Source organism: Lepisosteus platostomus, chromosome 3, assembly GCF_059453375.1.
Source record: "Lepisosteus platostomus isolate fLepPlt1 chromosome 3, fLepPlt1.hap1, whole genome shotgun sequence".
NCBI classification, from domain to species: domain Eukaryota; kingdom Metazoa; phylum Chordata; class Actinopteri; order Semionotiformes; family Lepisosteidae; genus Lepisosteus; species Lepisosteus platostomus.
The window spans coordinates 35,109,336-35,128,266 of record NC_142613.1 but is presented as its reverse complement, the minus strand read 5'-3'; the positions used below and the strand labels follow the sequence as shown (position 1 = coordinate 35,128,266).

The 18,931-nt window shown below is 36.4% G+C and overlaps 1 protein-coding gene across 8 annotated transcripts in view; it reads left to right on the top strand.

The window, feature by feature from the left end:
- The window catches only part of asxl2 (ASXL transcriptional regulator 2), a 130,735-nt gene that overhangs the window by 60,173 nt on the left and 51,631 nt on the right, over positions 1-18,931 (top strand). Inside the window, exon 2 of one of the 8 annotated variants that reach the window (XM_088625456.1) lies at positions 12,576-12,702. The exons of the other annotated variants lie outside the window; for them this stretch is intronic. Coding sequence (XP_088481582.1) covers positions 12,664-12,702 — 39 coding nt within the window. The 5' untranslated portion in view covers positions 12,576-12,663. The remainder of the gene's footprint in view (positions 1-12,575; positions 12,703-18,931) is intronic. 8 annotated transcript variants of the gene reach the window in all.

Below are 18,931 nucleotides of genomic sequence, written 5' to 3'. Positions count from 1 at the left end.
TGCTGCCTCTTTTGTCTTCTGAAACACTACAAACATGAAATATCTATATTTGTAAGTATTGTATCTGTATTTAGGGCAACGCAGTGGTTAGCATTGCTGCCTTGCAGCGCTGGGACCCTGAGTTCAATTCTGGACCTGGGGTGCTGTCTGTGTGGAGTTTATACAGTATGTTCCTCCCATGTTTACATGGGTTTCCTCTGGGTGCTTCACTTTCCACACTTCTAAAACATACTGGTTGGTCCTAGGAGTCCATGTGTGCTCTGCCATACCCTGTGATAGGCTGGTATCCTGTCCAGGCTGTATTCTGCCTCCTCTGGCTCCCCCATGTATTAAAAGAAGTGGTTAGAGAATGATAGATGAATGTACTGTATCTTTATTTGATCCTGCTGTATACCGCACAGTGTTTCATTAGATGTTTAAACTGTTATTCATTTTGAAGAAGCAAGGGTAGAGAGTATGCTGGCAAATTACACATTTCATAGCACATTGTGTTTTATCTGTAACCATTTCTTATTCGTGTACCATGGTTCTTTTATGTTTTAAGAAAAGAAAGGATGACTCATTTCAAAGAAAACCTAAAGCTTTTAATTGAAGACAACTTTGACTCATGTTTCATTGGTTTAAAAGTAATAACTGCATTTTACAGTTTTTGAATCTGTCATTTTTTTAAATGGTTAGCCTCCTCAATAGTTCTTTTTTAGTTCTTGTATCTTTTAGGGTAGCTGTATGTCTTTAATAATAGACTGGGATTCTATTTCTATTTTCTTTTAAAAACATACAGTATAATTTAAGCCTTTCTATACAATGGAACTCTACAGTGACTCAGTTGTGTATATAGATTGTAGTATTAAATAGTTTTTCTTTTATTTTACCTGATCTAGCAGGCTGTTCACTGGAAAATGTCAGGCACTACCACTCTTAATGTCATAGTTTACTTTTCAGAAGTTTTTTTTTGTCTTCCATAATTTAAGCAGTGCTGAGATGCACATTGGTATAATATTGTAAATGTTTCTCTTGAATGTCGGAAACTGTAATAGCACATCACTGTTACACCATCCACTTGTTTTCAGTTTGATCCATTACAGTGTTGTGGTGAGCTGGAGCCCAAACTGGGTGACAATGGGTGCAAATCAAGATACACCCTGCAATGGACTGGTGTCAAGTGCAGGGTGTATCCTGATTTGCACCCATTGTCACCCAGTCACAATTTTGAGACGCCAGCTGTTCTAAACACTTCTCACTTTATGCTGATAAGTGTTGAATATCAGGTGCTAATCATTTGTACAGAACTCTGTTCTTAGCAGTTATTCAATAGAACTAATCACATGAAGTAACTGCAGGGGATTAAATTTCACATTTACTCATAAAAAAAGGCAGATACCGATGGCTTTAGTTCATCATCAGAAGAAGAAGAAAGAAGCAGCAGTATTCAATTTTAAGAACGAGTTAGCAATTCATTTTATGCATGTGACCTGTCATAATTACCGTAGTTTTTTCACGTTGCTACCAGCATAACCATAAAAAACGAGCTGGATTTTGCTGTTTGGTATTTAATTGTCAACAGCTTTTCTTCAATATTTGTTTGTATTTTCTTTCAAATTAAAAATGTTAACATTTTATGTGTTGTTTCTTTTTATTATGAGCTAGCATTGGAATTAATTATGATATAGAATAAAGCACTGCAAGATGTGTTCTAAGCAACTGAAAGCTAGATTCTTATTTTTTGGATGAATATACTGTACTGTATATACACCAATCTCTCAATTCACAAACCTTATTCATTCCTCCAAAACAGTTCATAAGGTGAAAATGTGTCGACTAAAGTAAAAGACCCATGACAAGTGAAATTGTCTGATTCATTCCCAAGATTAAGAAAATCACAGTGCTACTTATTTTTATCCTAAGACAGCTCTGAATTGTCAGAGAATTACTGTTGCTTTGTTTAGAATAGTTAATTATCCTATTTATCCAGTAACAATAGTTAAACAAATGTTATTTCTAAAAATGTTAATTCTAAATTCTAATCAATACGTCACTAATGCAGACGTATTGGTGACCTGTATAGAGGGTTGTCATGATATATACAAAGTGTCTTCCATTAAGATCTGAAAGACAATTTCAATGAAGTGAAAATCTCAAGTGTGAAAATGCATGGTTATTTCTATCGAAAATTCGTAAACTGGCTGATCAGATATTGAGGGATTGGTGTATATGTTTTTTTTTACTTATCCCAAAGCATCAGAATCTTAAACTAACATTTGATAGTATTGTTAAAACAGACCTTCTTTAGACCTTCTGTTGTTAAGATCTGAAAAATCATAAATGTGTTTACAGTTACTGTTGTCAATAGCATTCAGAAATTAAACTATGTTTCAATAAGAAGAGATTTCTGGGCAATGTAAAGAGGCATTGTGAAAATTTAACAAAACTTCAATTCATATTCCTAGAAAATTTCTACAATGCCGAGGGATTGCAGTCACTAACATTGTTAAAAGAAATTTCCTCTTGTACGTAGACCTACTGTACACACAGCACTAGTATATTTGTTATCAGAGTAGAGATGGATTGCTGTAATTGCATTGCAAGTCCAATGACTGAACTGAATTGTATTCCATTTATCTATCTATATATAGGTATAGGTGTTTTATTAACTTCAGTTTAGGTAAGAGGAGAACGTCTAGAGGGAAAAATTCCTCAGATGAGTGAACCAAACCTCTTAATAATGGTGGAGCTTTTACTCATTTTAAAATGGCATTATCCCTCTATCCCTATATTATCCCCACATTTTCTACAGGAGAATCATCACAGATAAAGGGTGAACCTATATTAAATGTAAAGCATTTTCTTTTCCTTCTTTCTAAAATGAAGTTATTTGACAAGGTTTGCACTATACAACAAACTTTCCGTGGGAGAGTTACCAGAGGAAACTATTAGATTCCATCATATCCTTTATTGATGAAAGTAATTACATTTAAAGACAATTATATTGGTGCAGCTCCTTCTCATCCATAACTATTTTCAATCAAGTCCTTTCAGTGTTTCTTTCTTATCTTGGTATGAAAAATTGGAGCAAATTATTTCTGAGGCAAACACAACTACTAAAAAGCTAAAGTATAGCTTATTATGCCTAAAAAATCACTTCTAGAAGAGGTTGTTTTATACAGTATTACGCATTAATTTGATTGCTATAAATTATTGGTTGCACACCTATTTTGAAAAAAATATACCTTTATACAGTATGACTTCTAAATAGCTAAATGTTTTGAGATGCACTTTGTGCTCTTTATGCAGATATTGCCGCCTTTAAATTGGGTTATGTTGCCAGTCGACACTGGCTGAGATTCACAAGAACAATAATAGGTGGCATGGTGGCGCAGTGCTTAGCATTGCTGCCTTGCTGCCTTGCAGTGCTGGGGCCCTGAGTTCAATTTTTGGCTTGGGGTGCTATCTGCATGGAGTTTGTATGTTCTCCCCATGTTTGCACGGGTTCCAGTTTCCTTCTACAGTCCAAAGAGACTGGTAGCTTAATTGTCTTCTGGGAAAACTGGCCCTAGTGTGACTAGTGTAATGTGCCCATTACTTGTAGGCTCTCCCAAAATCCTGAATTGGGAGTAGATGGACAGTGAATAGATGGACAAATATTCTACTTAATTTTTCCACAGATTTTCAATTTTAGCACCCTTTTTTTTGGATGCTTATTGAATGTATCCAGGTATTACTTTTTTTTACACATTAGATATAAACCGTTTCATTTATAACTATATGAGCCTTTTAACCTCTGAAAAATCCTGAACATAGTAGTGTCTCAGGAATATGATCTAATTCTGTGATTACCTTTTGAAGGAGGAATCATCCTTGTACGTGGCATAGATCTTTAAATTGGGATCCTTATTCTATAAATTGGTCCCATTGGTTGCCATGGCTGTACAGTTCACTCATCATGATATAGAACTAATGCATGTTGTATAGCCAGAGAAACCTTTTCTGTACTTGACCTTGGCTGTCTTAGCATGACTCTAGGATTGTCCATAGCAGTGAGAGAACAGGGCTTCAGACCACTGTGGGCCATAGCTTCTGAGATCTGAAATATGTTCAGAAGATAAATAGGTTTTTCTTGCTTTTTTTATTAAACACTTTATCTTTAGCACTCCATCTTATTTTAAATGTAGATTAAATTTTTATTTTGGAAAAAAATAGACTAGTCCCAAATGTTCATTTCATCCAAGCACACAGTGACAGTGACAGTGAAATATGGAGCTCTTCCTCGGCCACTCTCTGACTTTCTCTGTGTTTTGGCCTTCTATGCCCAGGATATCATTGAGTCACCTACCCTGAGTGCATCTTCTGCTGCACTTCTAACAAATTGTCTTTCGTATATGTGCTTGTTTTGTCATTTGTTTTCCTTATAATTATAAAGTGCTTTATTTCCTTATAAAGTCTAGTATAAAGTATAAAGGCTTTTGGTTTGGACTTTTTATAAACCTATAAAGCTCTTTGAGATGCCACTTTATAAACACTCTATAAATTCAATAACCTGCTAACTGTCTGTGAATACCAAGAATACTTTCCAATAAAACACCTTTCAAAAGCCACAGGTATCCATCAGTTGGTCCTGTCTTTCTTCCCTTCTTCCTCTGATGCAGTACATCAGAGAAGAGAGCTCTGTTCTCTTCTTAGCTAGCAGAGGTCAAGAGAGCACTGGAAGTCGCTGTCTATTTTAATTGTCACACGGACAATTGTCTAACAATTGGTAAAAGAATCAATACCAAAATCTTTGTCTTCTCTGAAACTACAACCATCTAATGTTTTTGAGTGTCTAAGTCAGTTTTATTAGACATTAGTGCTGCTTTGCAGCTTTATCGCCCTGCAACTCACAACTGACAACCTACTGAAGCTTAGCAGGTTTGAGCCTGGTCAGTACCTGGATGAGAGACCTCCTGGGAAAGCTAAGGTTTCTGCTATAAGAGGTGTTAGTGGGGCTCGTAGGGGGTGCTCACCTTGCAGTCTGTGTGAGTCCTAATGCCCCAGTATAATGATAGGGACACTATACTGTAAAAAGGTATCATCCTATGGATGAGACGCAAAACCAAGGTCCTGACTCTCTGTGGTCATTAAAAATCCCAGGGCTTTTCTCAAGGATCAGGCCCAGCATCCTGGTCAAAATTCCCACTGCCCTTTACCAATCATATCCTCCTAACAATCCCACTTCTCTGAATTGGCTTCATCACTCTGTTCTCCTCCCCACTGATGTGTGGTGACGCTCTAGCGCACTATGGCTGCCATCGCATCATCCAGGTGGGTGCTGCACATTGGTGGTGGTGGAGGGGAGTCCCCATTACCTGTAAAGCACATTGAGTGGAGTGTCCAGAAAAGTGCTATATAGGTGTAAGGAATTATTAATAATTAACTGCTAAATATGTTAAAATGATTAGACACCTGTTTTGATTTCTCTGGGGTTACTGTTAATTATTTTCCTCTCTTTCTGATTGAAAGTAATTTGTTAGAACAGGACATACTGTACAGCTTCTAATACTTACAGCCTTTGTGGCTACTTCTTTAATCCCAAAAAACTCCATTGTTATGCTGATAGCATTCAGATTAATTTGCAGACTAAGTCTTACATCTAGGTGCCTCCATTCTTTCAAGTCATTATCATCTATTAAAATATGGATGGAGCAACATTTTCAGTGTTTAATAGTAACAAAACAAGCAGTATGAGATTAGCAAGATCTAAGACCTACAGTCAAATCACTCCTATTGACCTCCTTGTATTAGCTTCCTGTAAAATTGGTATAATTTAAAATTATTCCCCTAACCCATTAAACCCTAAAAATTCTGATAAAATGCTACCTGAAACACTTGCTTATTACACTCTACCCTGATAACTAATTTCTTTGCGTTCTAGTTTTCTATAAGTCCATATGACAAGAAACCATACATCGAGTGACATGGCTTCTACAGCTATAGAGCAAAAATGTACAATGTTCTACGCAGCCTAAGTCTGCTTTTAATTTTCTTTTAAAATCACTTTTTTGTAAACTTGCATGTCCTCATTTTTAATTAAACCGTACTTTGTGCTTTTAGGAATAAGTAATGGTTAAATTCCTTTCATTCAATGTAAAAAGAAATAAAAAATACAACCTTTCTGGTGCGTGAGTTTCAGAATGAAATTAACCTCTTCTTTTTCTTTTGTAGTTTGCATGTTGACACAGCTGCCCACTCTAACCTTCTCCTGGATTTTTGTAGCTTAAACTGTCATTGTGCTTTTTTAAGAGGTTTAAGCAGGGAGCCGAGTCATTATGCACTGTCTGTAAGTGGAGGTTAATTTCTCGTTGAAAAGTAGAGTGACCTGTGGACACCTGAAGGCTGAAACATTGTATTTTTTCTTTATACTTTTCATCATGGAATTAAGCTTTACTTGTTTCATTGTGATCTTTTCCTCAGGTCTGTTGTTTCTTTGTTTTAATTGTAAAGTGCTTTATATTGTCCTGATATGAAAAGTGGTATATTATCAATAGTGATTTATTGTTTATTTCAACATTAAGAATACAGTAGTTTACATTTTGCAGCACACATATGAAGCTCATTTCTTTATGTTTCTATATCATTGTCTATGTTTTGCATCTTATTTTGCACAGATATCAAGTCAATGCCAAAAGGATTCACTGGGGTTTCTCATTGTGATTGTTATTTTTGCATTCCTGCTTTAGTTATTTGAAAACTACCGAAGAACGTGATGAATTTACTTCACCACTATGATAAAAGTTATATTTTGACTATTCAAGCTAACAACTCGCAGATTGAAAGTTTCTTTCATGGTGTTTTCTGATACTTTGTCTGTTTTCTTTCATTTGTGTATGAAAAAAACAATTTACTTTTTCAGACACTGATATTGTTCGTACCAGACTCTGTGCTCAGCTTTATGTATAGCTAGAATTTGTTACATGACTGTATGTGTCCTTTTTGTTTTCTTCTCTTTGGCAGCTGTTTCCTAAAAAAATAAATTTTCCACTTTACAGCTGTTAACAAGGCATCTATTGTTTACCAATAAAACCTTGCCATTTCTTGGGAAAAAAAGCAGATATGTTCCGTCTTCATACATCTGTTCCAACATCCTACATCCTTGGACACTGAGAATTTCAAAATGATTAGTTTCGTGTCTTACACTTATTTTTGTGATTTCCTCTAGACTGCTGTTGTGGCTCATTTGCAATGACGGTGCCAATCTATCCAGCAACAAAGAATTAGACACAAAAAAAGACTTTGAAAAGAAACACTGACAATTCAAGGATAAAAAAAAACAGTAAAGAGGGTCCAACACAAAGCAGAGCAAACAAGCTGTTAAAGCTGCTAAAAGGAGGAAGGCGCTAAGTGGAACCACTACTGCTAATTTTGTGGCATCTCAACATGTTGTTGAACAAGGGACGTCATTCACAGATGGAGAATATGTGAAAGAATATTTCATGAAAATAACTGAGCACCTTTCTGTTGATTTTAAAAACAAAGAAATGGTTATGACAATTAGAGAAATACCGTTATCTGTGAAGACTATAAAAGACACAACTAGTGAAATGGCCACGGGTGATATCAATCTGCAGAATACTGGCTTTAAATCAGCACCAGGTTTTCCCATTGCTCAAGTACAGTAGCATTACTCAACAATAACATAAATGATCCAGTCCTCAAGAATAGTGGGTTATGCTATTGACACTCAAAGTACGATCTTGAAGGGGGGACACAGTGGTTTCCATTCTTAAAAAAAGTAGTAAAACAGTGTAATTTCATGGTGTTTTATTGCATAATCCACCAGGTGGCGCTGTGTACACTTACCTTTCCAGAAGAAATTTCTAAAGTAATGGAAACAGTAGATTAATAAGAAAATAATAGCAAATGCTTTCAATCATTGCTATTTTTATGAGCTTCTTTGATAGGTTACTAGCCAGTATTCTTGTGTATAACAAGGCAAGATGACTGTCCAGATTTGGTCCTGGTAAGCATCGTGTCTTTTAGAAAATTAGCAAAACAGCCTTAAATATGAGGAGCAAATAGATCCTTGCTGTCTGCAGAAATTTTACTTCATTTTAGATTTAAACACCGTGAATTGGAAGCTATCAGAAAAATAGCGATAAAATAGTGATTTCAAATTTAAAAGAAGAATTGAGGGAAAGGGGTTGCACACTTGCATGTTAGTGTGTCTCCCAATGCTCTAGCAATACAAGTAAATGACAGCGGCACTGACATAAGGTTGCATTAGCAAAAGCTAGTTGCTTTTGCTGGCCAATTTCACAGGTTCAGAAGGGAAAGGGTCACTGTGTCATTTCTGTTGAAACCACTTGAAATTGGCACTTCTGCACTGAATTGTTCAGCTTGATAGCAAAGTGAAGCTATGGTTAACTGTCCTAGCTTTTCTAATTCAGTTAAAGTCACATTACAATGGCATTTGTGCTGAAAAAGATCAACAAAAGTCCAATGAGCACAGCATGGACCACCAGCTAACACCATCCTGATATAAACAGTGGATCACACATTTTATGCTTCCCAAATTGGAAGAAGCAAGGCGTACTATAGTTAATCTGAAGAAAAGAAATGATGTACCCACTAATTTTGTCAATGAAAAAACTGCTTGATCCTGCTCTGAACGACATACATTTACATTTATTTCAGCATCTAATTTTGTGATCTCTAGAGGGTGTGTAATTCTATACATTTTCAAACATAATATACTGTTATGTGGATTATTATTACCACAGACATTATACCTACATAGAGTAATTAACTTTTATGCTTGGCTCCTCTTTTCTGTGTTGTTTGTTATATTCATATTGGCATGTTTTTTCCTTCTGTAAAATATCTCTGCGTCTTTGTTGTGTACCTTCTTTATAACGAAGGCACATGGGCTTCAATCATTTTCCACATTTGAACTCAAAATTTGTTTTGTTTTAATGAACTTGGCTAAAGTTCACATTTTATCTGTGTTGTCATGAGAGATAGCAAGGACCTGAACCACTGCTGGTTCAGGGGGCTTAACTGTAAACAGAAATGTCCATATTACATCCATCATATACCACAGCGATGCTTCAGGCATGTGATTTCATTTCTGCTTCTCTCCATACAGTGAAGGGCTCTGGTAGTCTAGGAATTCTTCTGACCTGGCATGAAATTCTTGAAATATTCGACAACATATTGCATGCATTTTAAGGTCAATATCAACATGAATCTGCATGTGTTAAGAGTTCATCATTCAGAGGCATTGACCAGTTTTTCAGATATTCTGTCCCTTTTTTTGGTAGAAAGCAATGACTGAAAGCATACATTCTTGAGCGCAGGGAGGGAGTTCATTGGCACAGCCACATCAGTTACATGCAAAAGCACATCACTCACATACACCCAAATACACTGTATCCCTGGATAAGATGTACTGTATAAGTTGGTAGCAGACACTCAATAAACATGTCTAGGTACTGCAGGTATCAGCTGCATTCTGAATGTATCTGTAACAGTGAGGTTAATCTGTTGTACATCTGTAACTGTCAATATGGTGTTGTGTAATTAGTAAGTGCGAAATTCACCATTGATTAGCAAGTGTGTTACATTTTTAGAAAAAGACCGAATATTGACCCAGATGTCATTCAGCTACTGTAGTCAAATTCTTTAGCCCATATAAATGTGAGTAACAGGCTATATAGAGAAGAGAGTAGACCCCTTCTTGTGGCTGTCAATGAAATCGGTAACTGGATGTAAAGGTGTAAAGCACTGTCTTAAATGTATAAAATAAGAAAACCCTGGGAGTGAGTTTCCATAGGTCCTAAATTGTGGGCAAATCATTGTTATTAAAATGTAGCAGAGAATATGAACATGCTTATAGACCCAAGTGGATAGAGAAAGGGCTGAGAGACTGAAGGGCTGATAAAAGGAAATTGTTCCACATTGGTGAGAGCTTGTAAAATTTGGGGAAAGGCCAGTACAAGCAGTTGACTTTGTTGCAAATGTCCTTTGAGTCTTCAGTAATTGTGGGCATTCAAAGATTGGATCAAATCGCTCTACAGGTCTCTGCAGATGTGTTTTAAGTGATAAATTCTCGTGGGCCTCCCAATGATGTTTTAATAACACACTTCTAAAAATCGAGACATTTCAAACGCAGTTGTCACGATCGTTACTCCTCCTCTTAAGGGCGCTCCAGCCCTTCCTCGTTCTGTCCCATTCCCCACACCTGTTCCTTATTCCAGCCCCTCTTTAGTTCCACCTTTAAAGCCAGATGCAGGCGTTTGCCCAGCGCTTCTCATTGAATCCCGTTTCGTGAGTGCCCAGGGTCCTGCTGCGTCTGGCTCCGTTATGGTTTTAGTTTCCTGTTCCTGATTCCCTGTCCCGCCGGTCCCGACCCGGTTCTGGTTTTTAATTACTTTGGATGGATCTCCTGGTCTTGGACTCTGCCTCCCATTTTGGATTTCCCTTTTGGATTTATGCTTGGATTGTTTGCTCGGACTCCCTTCCCCTGGACACCAGCTCACCTCGGACATGCCCCCCTGTCTCCTGACCCACTCCTGCATGATATTTTTCCCTATTGTCTCTTCACCTTCCGGATCGTGTTGTCCGCATAGGGCCTGGAAAGAACTGTTTGTGACAGCAGTATAAAGTTCTTGATTTTGCCATGGCACAGCTGATGACTTCTGCCTTCTCTGAGACACACTGAAAGGTCTTATTAAAATCTGACTGCTGTATTTGCCTCACATCTGCTTAATAGTCCCAATTTTGGAAAATCGCTAAACTTAAAAAGGTGTTGGCTTTTGTAGAGTATACACAACAGAAAATGATTAAATTCACCTCTTGGACCTGTGGCTGAATTTCTTATACAGAGATCTAAGCATCTGAGTATTTCATGGATGTCAATTCAGTCGCATACAGTACTCACTTTGACACTCCCACAGTAATAAATGTTACGCAGATATTACAGCTGTGAGATTGACTCTTTTTCCATCCCTGGCTTCCATTTTGATAAAGCGTAGGGATTTATGTTTTTCCAACCACTTCATTTACCTAGTGCTTCTCTCGCAGTCATAACTGTATACCTGTCTAAACTTAAAGAAGTGGCTCAAGGACTCTTGATTATTTCAGAGGAATGTTAATAATATATACATATTTTTAAACAAAGACAGAGATTCAGTACTGTATAAGAGCTGTCACCTCATCTCATGCGCCATAGTAGAAATTAATGTGTTTCCTTACTTGAATTTGTTTCATTTCTGATTCCTATTTTTCCTTCCTAATATAGATAGATTTCACCTAGAATTTTGAAATTCCTATGTTAAGCAAAGTGAACTTGTATAAAAGTTTCCATTTTACAGTGTGAAAGGGATAAAGGAGGACTTTTTTTGCCAAATGTTTAATTTTATTTCAATGCCTCTGGTAGCCATCCATTTTATGTTTGGTTTAATGATGTCTTGGCATCCACTCCAAAAAAGTCTGGTTTCTGTAAATGTAAAGTTTTAATTTAACCTGGGGGTATCTCTTAGACCTTCTAGGTTGCACTTTGACCCCATAATTGCACAATTAATTAAGATTAACTAGGATTTAGAGCCCTGTAGAGTGATCCACAAAATCACAGAACTCCTCTCAGTACAGCAGTCCTTCTCCTGGGACCTCTGGATGGTGGTCTGTCTTGATAAGGTGTATATGGAACTATTGTCTGTCTGGGTCCTTGTACTGGTGTCTGGACAGTGGAGGCTTGAATTGCTGATCTTAACATAGCCAAGGTTTTGTTGTACTGTTGTTCCATTGCAATGTTTATAATTTAGGGATCTCTTGGTAGAAACCTGAAGGGGAGGGGAGTACCACTGAGGCTTTTTGTGTTTTTGTATGTACAGTATGATGTGTTTTTTGCTAACATAAATTATTACTAAATCCTTTATTTATTACTTAATATTTTCATTTTATTCCTCAAGCTGCAGGGCTAAAATAAAGTAGTCTTATTGCGTATGTGTACCTATGTGTACATTAATTAGCAGTTTCATCAAAGTTATGACTTTAAACGTTTTTAAAACGTAGCAGGAATCTGCTTTTAAATATCTGCCGACTTGGTCCTTTATGTGCTTTTGTGCTTATGTGGAAGGAAAACAACTTTGTAACTTGTCCTTGGAATAAGAACATAAGAGAGGTTATGAGAAGAGGCCATAAATCCCATTATATTTGGTATAATAAATATTTAAATTCCACATAGATTTGTAAGGACTCCAAAATTTATATTATGTTCTGTGTTACTTCTCAAATGGATAAAGTGGAAAATTGTCAAAACCTAATAATAAAAAAGGAAATGCAGCACAGTAATACATACATTATATTGTTACTGAGCTTCCCTCCTCTCTTGTCTGCTGGATACCCTGTTTAAAAGATCCATTTTCACAGGAGGCTTCATCCTAGTGGTTTATTTTGGCTAAATGTCTGTTATTGTATGAGGAAACAGTGTCAGCAGTTACAGCATTTGTGGGTTTAAATATGCCTTCCAGCCACCCACATCATCCTGTTCATTAAGATTTAAAAAATAGTAAATAGTATTTCTTTCTCTCATTTTATATTAACAGTGGACATAAAACAAGATTCAACTATTGGAATCATCTTGTCTTTACCTTTTATTTGGATATGTGAATTTTGGAAGAAACCACATCATAGATGCTACAGTTCATATCATCTTTACACAAATTAAAGCAGGTACTATTATACTGTTAATTAACAAATCTGAAGTAATTGTTGTTTTTTAAACATGACTGTACACTAAAAAGCTGTTATTTGCGTTGGATGATTCAGTTAATGTTTCATGTTAGCACCAGCTTGTTCGTCTCTGTATTGTTGTACAACAATTGTTGTTGTAGCACGTTGTCAGTAAAATATTATTTAACCTTATTTTGATCAGAACAGAGAAGGTGATTCTTTCAGTTAGGATGTCGCTTTGATTGTATTAAAATGAAAAGCAAAACAATAGCAAGAGTACTTGTATCTGTAAAGAGGATTTTTTTCTTCCTGCTGTATTTATATGTGTGGAAGAATGAAAACAAAGCAGTAATTTAGCTGAAGTGAGTAAAGCTATCAAAGCGGGTAAATGAATAAGATATGGACCACAGAAAGTGATGCTAAGCTGTTACTTTTAGACATCACTTTAGAATTCCAAATACAGCATCTAAGGCAGCATAGCAGTTAAAAAGCCCCATGTTTCATCACCTTCTGAAATGCACGAAACACATGGATGACAGACTTCACATTCCATTGCCTCAAAGCTGCATCTTTGAAATTATGTAGGATTATGTTTTATTGTAAAATCTCCACAGCTGAAGTTCCTACATGAGTACATTACTTGGTGACTACAGTATAGTCATGGTGTTAAAAAGAATTCTTAAAAAAATATCATGAATCTGCTTTTAATTTTCTGATGACTGGGTCATTTTTGTGCCTTTCGTAACCATGAGATTCACTACTGAGTAGAAGGAAAACAACTTTGTAACTTGCCCTTCATATAACAACATGAGAGTGGTTATAAATGACAAGACACCTTAAAGCCCATTATATCTGACTTAATAAATATTTAAATAATTAAATGCGTGTTGATTTATATTGTGTGCCATGTTGCTTCACAAATTGATAAAACGATCTAGTTTTAGTTTTATCTGTATTGCCTTACTGTATACAGTATACAGTACTTCATTACCTTGAAGTACTGAATCTCTTGAGTCTAGACTGGAGGATACTGGGTGTAAATACAAGATGGGACACAGTTTTCCTGTCTTTGAGGAAGGTACTCACTTAAATTGCTCCAGCAAAATGCCCTGCAATACAAATGGGCACCCCATACGCTGTTATTGTCAATTTAAATCTCACTGGCTGTTGAATTACCTAACTTAAAAAAAACATGCACGTGTTCACCTGTAAAGATTTATTAGGTATGGATCACTGCTTACCTGTTGACCTTTATATGATGAGTTAACGGGATTTACAGCATGCGTGGTCTCCTTGGATGATGATTGAATGCTCCAAAGCATCTTCATTATGCCAATGTCAGAATCAGTTCTCTCAGTGTAGCCTCCTTTGAAATCCTTTGAAATGTGGCTGTTTTGGAGCATGTGGTTATCATTCATCTATCCATCCATTTTGTGGAGCAAGTGCCTTTGCCTTGTGTTGACTGTGTTAAGCTGCTGTTGCACTGCAAATTTCCCCCATGGGATCAATAAAGTGTCTATCTATCTATCACACATACTGTACTGTAAGTACACACAGATACACACACTCACACCAGGGCCAATTTTCCCAGAAGCCAATTAACTTATCTGTCTTTGGACTGTGGGAGGACACTGGAGCAACCCCGAGAAAAAAAAAATACCATTAAAATTCAATGCACATAGCACCTCAGGTCCCAAATTGAATCCAGGTCCCCAAATACTGAGTGACAGCAATGCTAAACATTGTGTCACTGTGGCGGCCTGCAGTTATCCAGGCCATTGGCTTAACACATTCTAAACTGCACTGGTGGTATTTTACGTGATCCTTGTGGTTCACTAGATTCCAGAACTTTTCTGAAATTTGCTTTGACAATTTGTTTTTACCCTTCTGAATATTTAGTTCTTGGGTTCTGCTGTGCTCTTAGTTTGAAGACATACAGTGTTAGAAATAATTATGAGAACCAGAGAAGATAGTGAGTATACAGTATACTGCAAATTAAAAGCAAAAAACAAACATTAGCACATTTCATTATAGTAGAAGAAACACATTGTTCAGAACATTGATATCTGGATATGAGCCCTTTGCTTTGCAGATCGTAGCCTTTTGTCTTCATGTTCCCATGACTTTGTGGGTTTTCTATGTTCCAAACAGACATTCAATACATTGGCTGTATGCATGAGGTCATTTTGAAAGGCACGTTCCTGTAGAGATACCATGATGAATCAGTATGTGTTGTGCTGAGATTTAGGGGAGTATTGAAATGTATGCACTGTAGGTCTCTGACACCCTTGACTGTACTTTCACCATGCCAGATATCTACCGGACCATGACAGTTATTCACAGAATGGAAGAGCTTTACGAGCTTTTGGACAGTTTGACTTTTCTTCCTTGACCTCTTCATGGTTTTGCATGTGACCTGTCGATAGGATCAATGGTAATGATAGGAGTCTTTTTTAGCTAAAACCTGTACTTCTGTAAGGTGGTCATGTGTCATTTACTTCCCAGGAGTCACCTCGTTTCAAACTCTAAAACCATATCACTACCCATACTTGTGGTACACAACTTTGTAATGGTTTGGCACAGTTACATTGCCCATCAGTCACTGAGCCAATTCAACATAATACCTCATTCAGCAATGTTACATTTTAACAGAAAATATATTATTTTATCATGCACAGTATACTTTAAATTATGTACTGACTTTGTCCTTTCCTGCTGTAATTGTTTTTAGTCTTGTAATTGGCTACCACATTTAGATAATTCAGGCAGCTGCCATTAGTCTCAGGCTTCTTTAAAGTGATAGATTCAAGACTAGCAGGTTAATGTTTTAAAATTCAGATTCCTACAGGTTCTGAGCTCTGCAGTGTACTGAGCAGCTTTAGAAAATGTCCTATTTAATAGCTCAGTTGCTATTACAGCCCCTGTAGTATACAATATATCGTTCTTTTTTCTTGCACACCATGTGCTGGTATTTTATGTGACTATACCCCATTGACATTACATCTAAACACAGCTGAAAAAGAGATGTGTCTTTGCATCCAAAGTTAGTAATTGTCTTTTTGTCATTTACTATGATCTAAAGTAAAGAGTGTATGGAAAAGAGATTGACATATTTGCTAACAAAAGCAAAGAAAGAACAGGATAGAAATATTCAATAATTTTGTAACAGGACCAGAAATTAAAAAAAGATCAATCATGCACTTACTGTATGACAGGAATTTGGTAAAAGTCATTCCGATAGTGTCAAATCAAATACGTCACACTTCAAAAACATCTTGGTGACATTACTTGGATTTGTCTTCATTTTACTCAGCAATATCATTATTTAAGCTCTTTAAAACCCAAATACAACACAAATATAAGGAAGATGATATGAAAAATAAGACTTGGCAGGAATTGCTTATTTCACATTGTTGATACTGTATACTGTATAAGGAAAACGGAAAGCCAACAACCGTGGTAAGTTATTTATCAGTTACAATCAGAAAATACATTTGTGTATCGGCGATTTATTTTTTTTATTTTTTCCTCAGATTTGCTCTTTCTGGGCCCTTTTTCATGACTATAATTTTTGTGTTTTTGTGTTTTTCTGATTTTTGTGAGCTGGCAGAAAAAGACATTTCATTGCCAGCACACCGTATTGTTGTGCATTTGATAATAAACTTTGATTTGATTTAATTTGATTTTGATTAATATACTTACTGAAGTACTGTCAAGCTTTGTACTGTCAAAAAAGCAAAAATCTTGGCCAGGATTTACTCCTCACGCTCATTGTTCTCTGTTGAAAATTACTATTTTGCTAAAGCTCAGAAATAGCATTTATGCCTCATGTTGTGCAGAGTTTTAATCAGCATGCCTTCATAATGAAAAGGCAGTAAAACCCAATGTGAGGTCTGTCTCTTTACAGTACAAAATTAGAAATTGTTTTAAGTGACTATACCCCTATACCCCTTTTATTGTGTCGGAACATACTGTAACTTTCCATTATATTTTTCAGTTATATATCTACACTGATGTACAGATACCGTACGCTGTGATATTCAGTTTTATAATGCGTTTTTATAAGCCACCTAAGAAGGACATTGAAGGGAAGGAGGGTTGGAGCTGCGATCTAAGAGCATCCTCATATTAAGAGGTTAGGAGAAATGAGTAGTTAATTGTAGAAAGGAAAGTTTTATGGGAATAGTTTGAAACTTTAGGGTTCCCCAACAGGCCTTAAAGTCAATGCAAAACTGCAACAGGAACATTTTTTGGAAGCCAGAGAAAAGAATGTCTTTTTAAAAAGTAGGTTCATGAATTTTGTTTTTGTTAGTTTTTTCCAAAACACTGATATCTACTGTATATGAAAATGCTAAAAAAACTGAGATCCTATGGCAAAGTTCGTGGAGCTGGATAACATGTTCTATTACATTGCCTGTGTGGAAGGCTTCGTTTTGTTCACTAATTTACAGTATGTTCTTGTGTCATTTTAAAGTAGTTTTTAGTTCATTTATAAGATAAGACAAACTTGCTTTTCGTCTTGTAAAGCAAGTTTAAGTAATAGATATGTCATATAATAAAATGAATTTGTAGTTATCAACTCTTAATCCTGTATTCATAAGAATTATTGAGAGCTTATTATAAAGAATATCAACCTATCGGAAAGCCATTAGTACTGGTGAGGTTTACAGAAGCCTGTATAGGAATACACATTAAGGAAGCACAGGGTGTTTAGCTGAACAGAATGCATCTAACAGTTCCTAGCCTGGAATAGATGTCCGTTGTTCACAACAGAGAGAGGCAATTTAGAACAGTCGACACAACCTAGCCATCTTGTGTTTGCAGATTGGAAGAACCAGAACAAACTTGCGTACTAGATGAGAACGTGCACACTCCACACAGAAGGTGCCCCAAGCTGTGATTGAACACAGGGCCCATGAGTGGTGTGGCAGCAGTGCTAACCACAACACCGTTGTATCCACTATGCAGATGATTTTTTCCCATAATCATTGGTTTCTTGCTTGGGATCTGGGAGAATTCCAAAGTGAAAATTGCATTGTCGATCACATACTTGAAAACAATATTATCAATTTGTTTTGAAGTGTTGAGACTCCATTCTACTTGATTACTATTGTAGGTGATGTGTCGGGAGTGTGGGGGATTAGCTGAGATTCAGTGAGGTTTGTAGAGCTCAGTAAAGTTACCTTGTTCTAATGTTTTGAGATAATGGGTATTGTTTTTCTGTATCAAAAGAGTGTTCTGAATAATCTACTCAGGTTGTTTCATTTCACTGTAAATCATTAAGTCAGCATTCAACAGTGAACAGTTAATAATCCAGTCTCCATAGGAATGGACTATGACATAAATACAGGAGCAGACATCACCTATCATCTAACATCTTCATCAGGCATGAGCGAGTTCTTCATTTGACTTCTTCCTGTTATAAATTAACTTTATAAACTAAATTTAACTTTTGAAAAGAATGTGAAATTGAATTTCAATAGAAATTGAAACCACATTCTGTCCAGGTTGTCTAACAGCTGTAAAGCACTAGAGTCAGAGCCTTATTCTACAAAAGAACTTGCTGTCCTATTTATTTTGAAATTATTATTTCCTTTGTTGTGGAATCACCAGGCTAAAAAAAACATCTACCCTATTTTTAGTGATGCACTGTTAGAATAGGGAAGTTGGTTTACATTCCTTTGTGAGCATCAGTTTAGAGAGGGAGATTTTAATCCCGGGTAGAATCTATTTTGCTTATTTGTGCGCAGGGGCTCTCTATGGTTTATTGTGTCTTGTCATATTTAGGACAGAATTCTGGGATCTCTTATGTAGAATGTAGGGCTCTGAAACTCAAAGATTTGTAAATATCTATATTTGTAACTGTTACATGTTGTGTAACAGGTCGGTAAAAACCCATTACTTTCTGCCTTTTGTGGGCATGCAATAACGGCTTCAGTGTCAGGATAGGGGAGAATTAATCTAATTGATTAATTCTCCCCTATCCTGATCATTACAAGAGCATAGAGCTCAACCTGTACTCAGCTTTGCCAGTTGAGCCATTCAGGAGCAGTGTTCTTCCTGTGACGGTGAACCTCTGTGCCCATTTAGGATCTGCAGTGCACAAAATTGAGGCCAGCCTGATGTGATATGTCTCAAAAGTGCATTTGTTTGAAGTAACTCAGTTTAAAAGAAAAAAAGAAAATTGCAATTGTTGATTAAATTATTAGAAATGGCAAGAATGCATTTT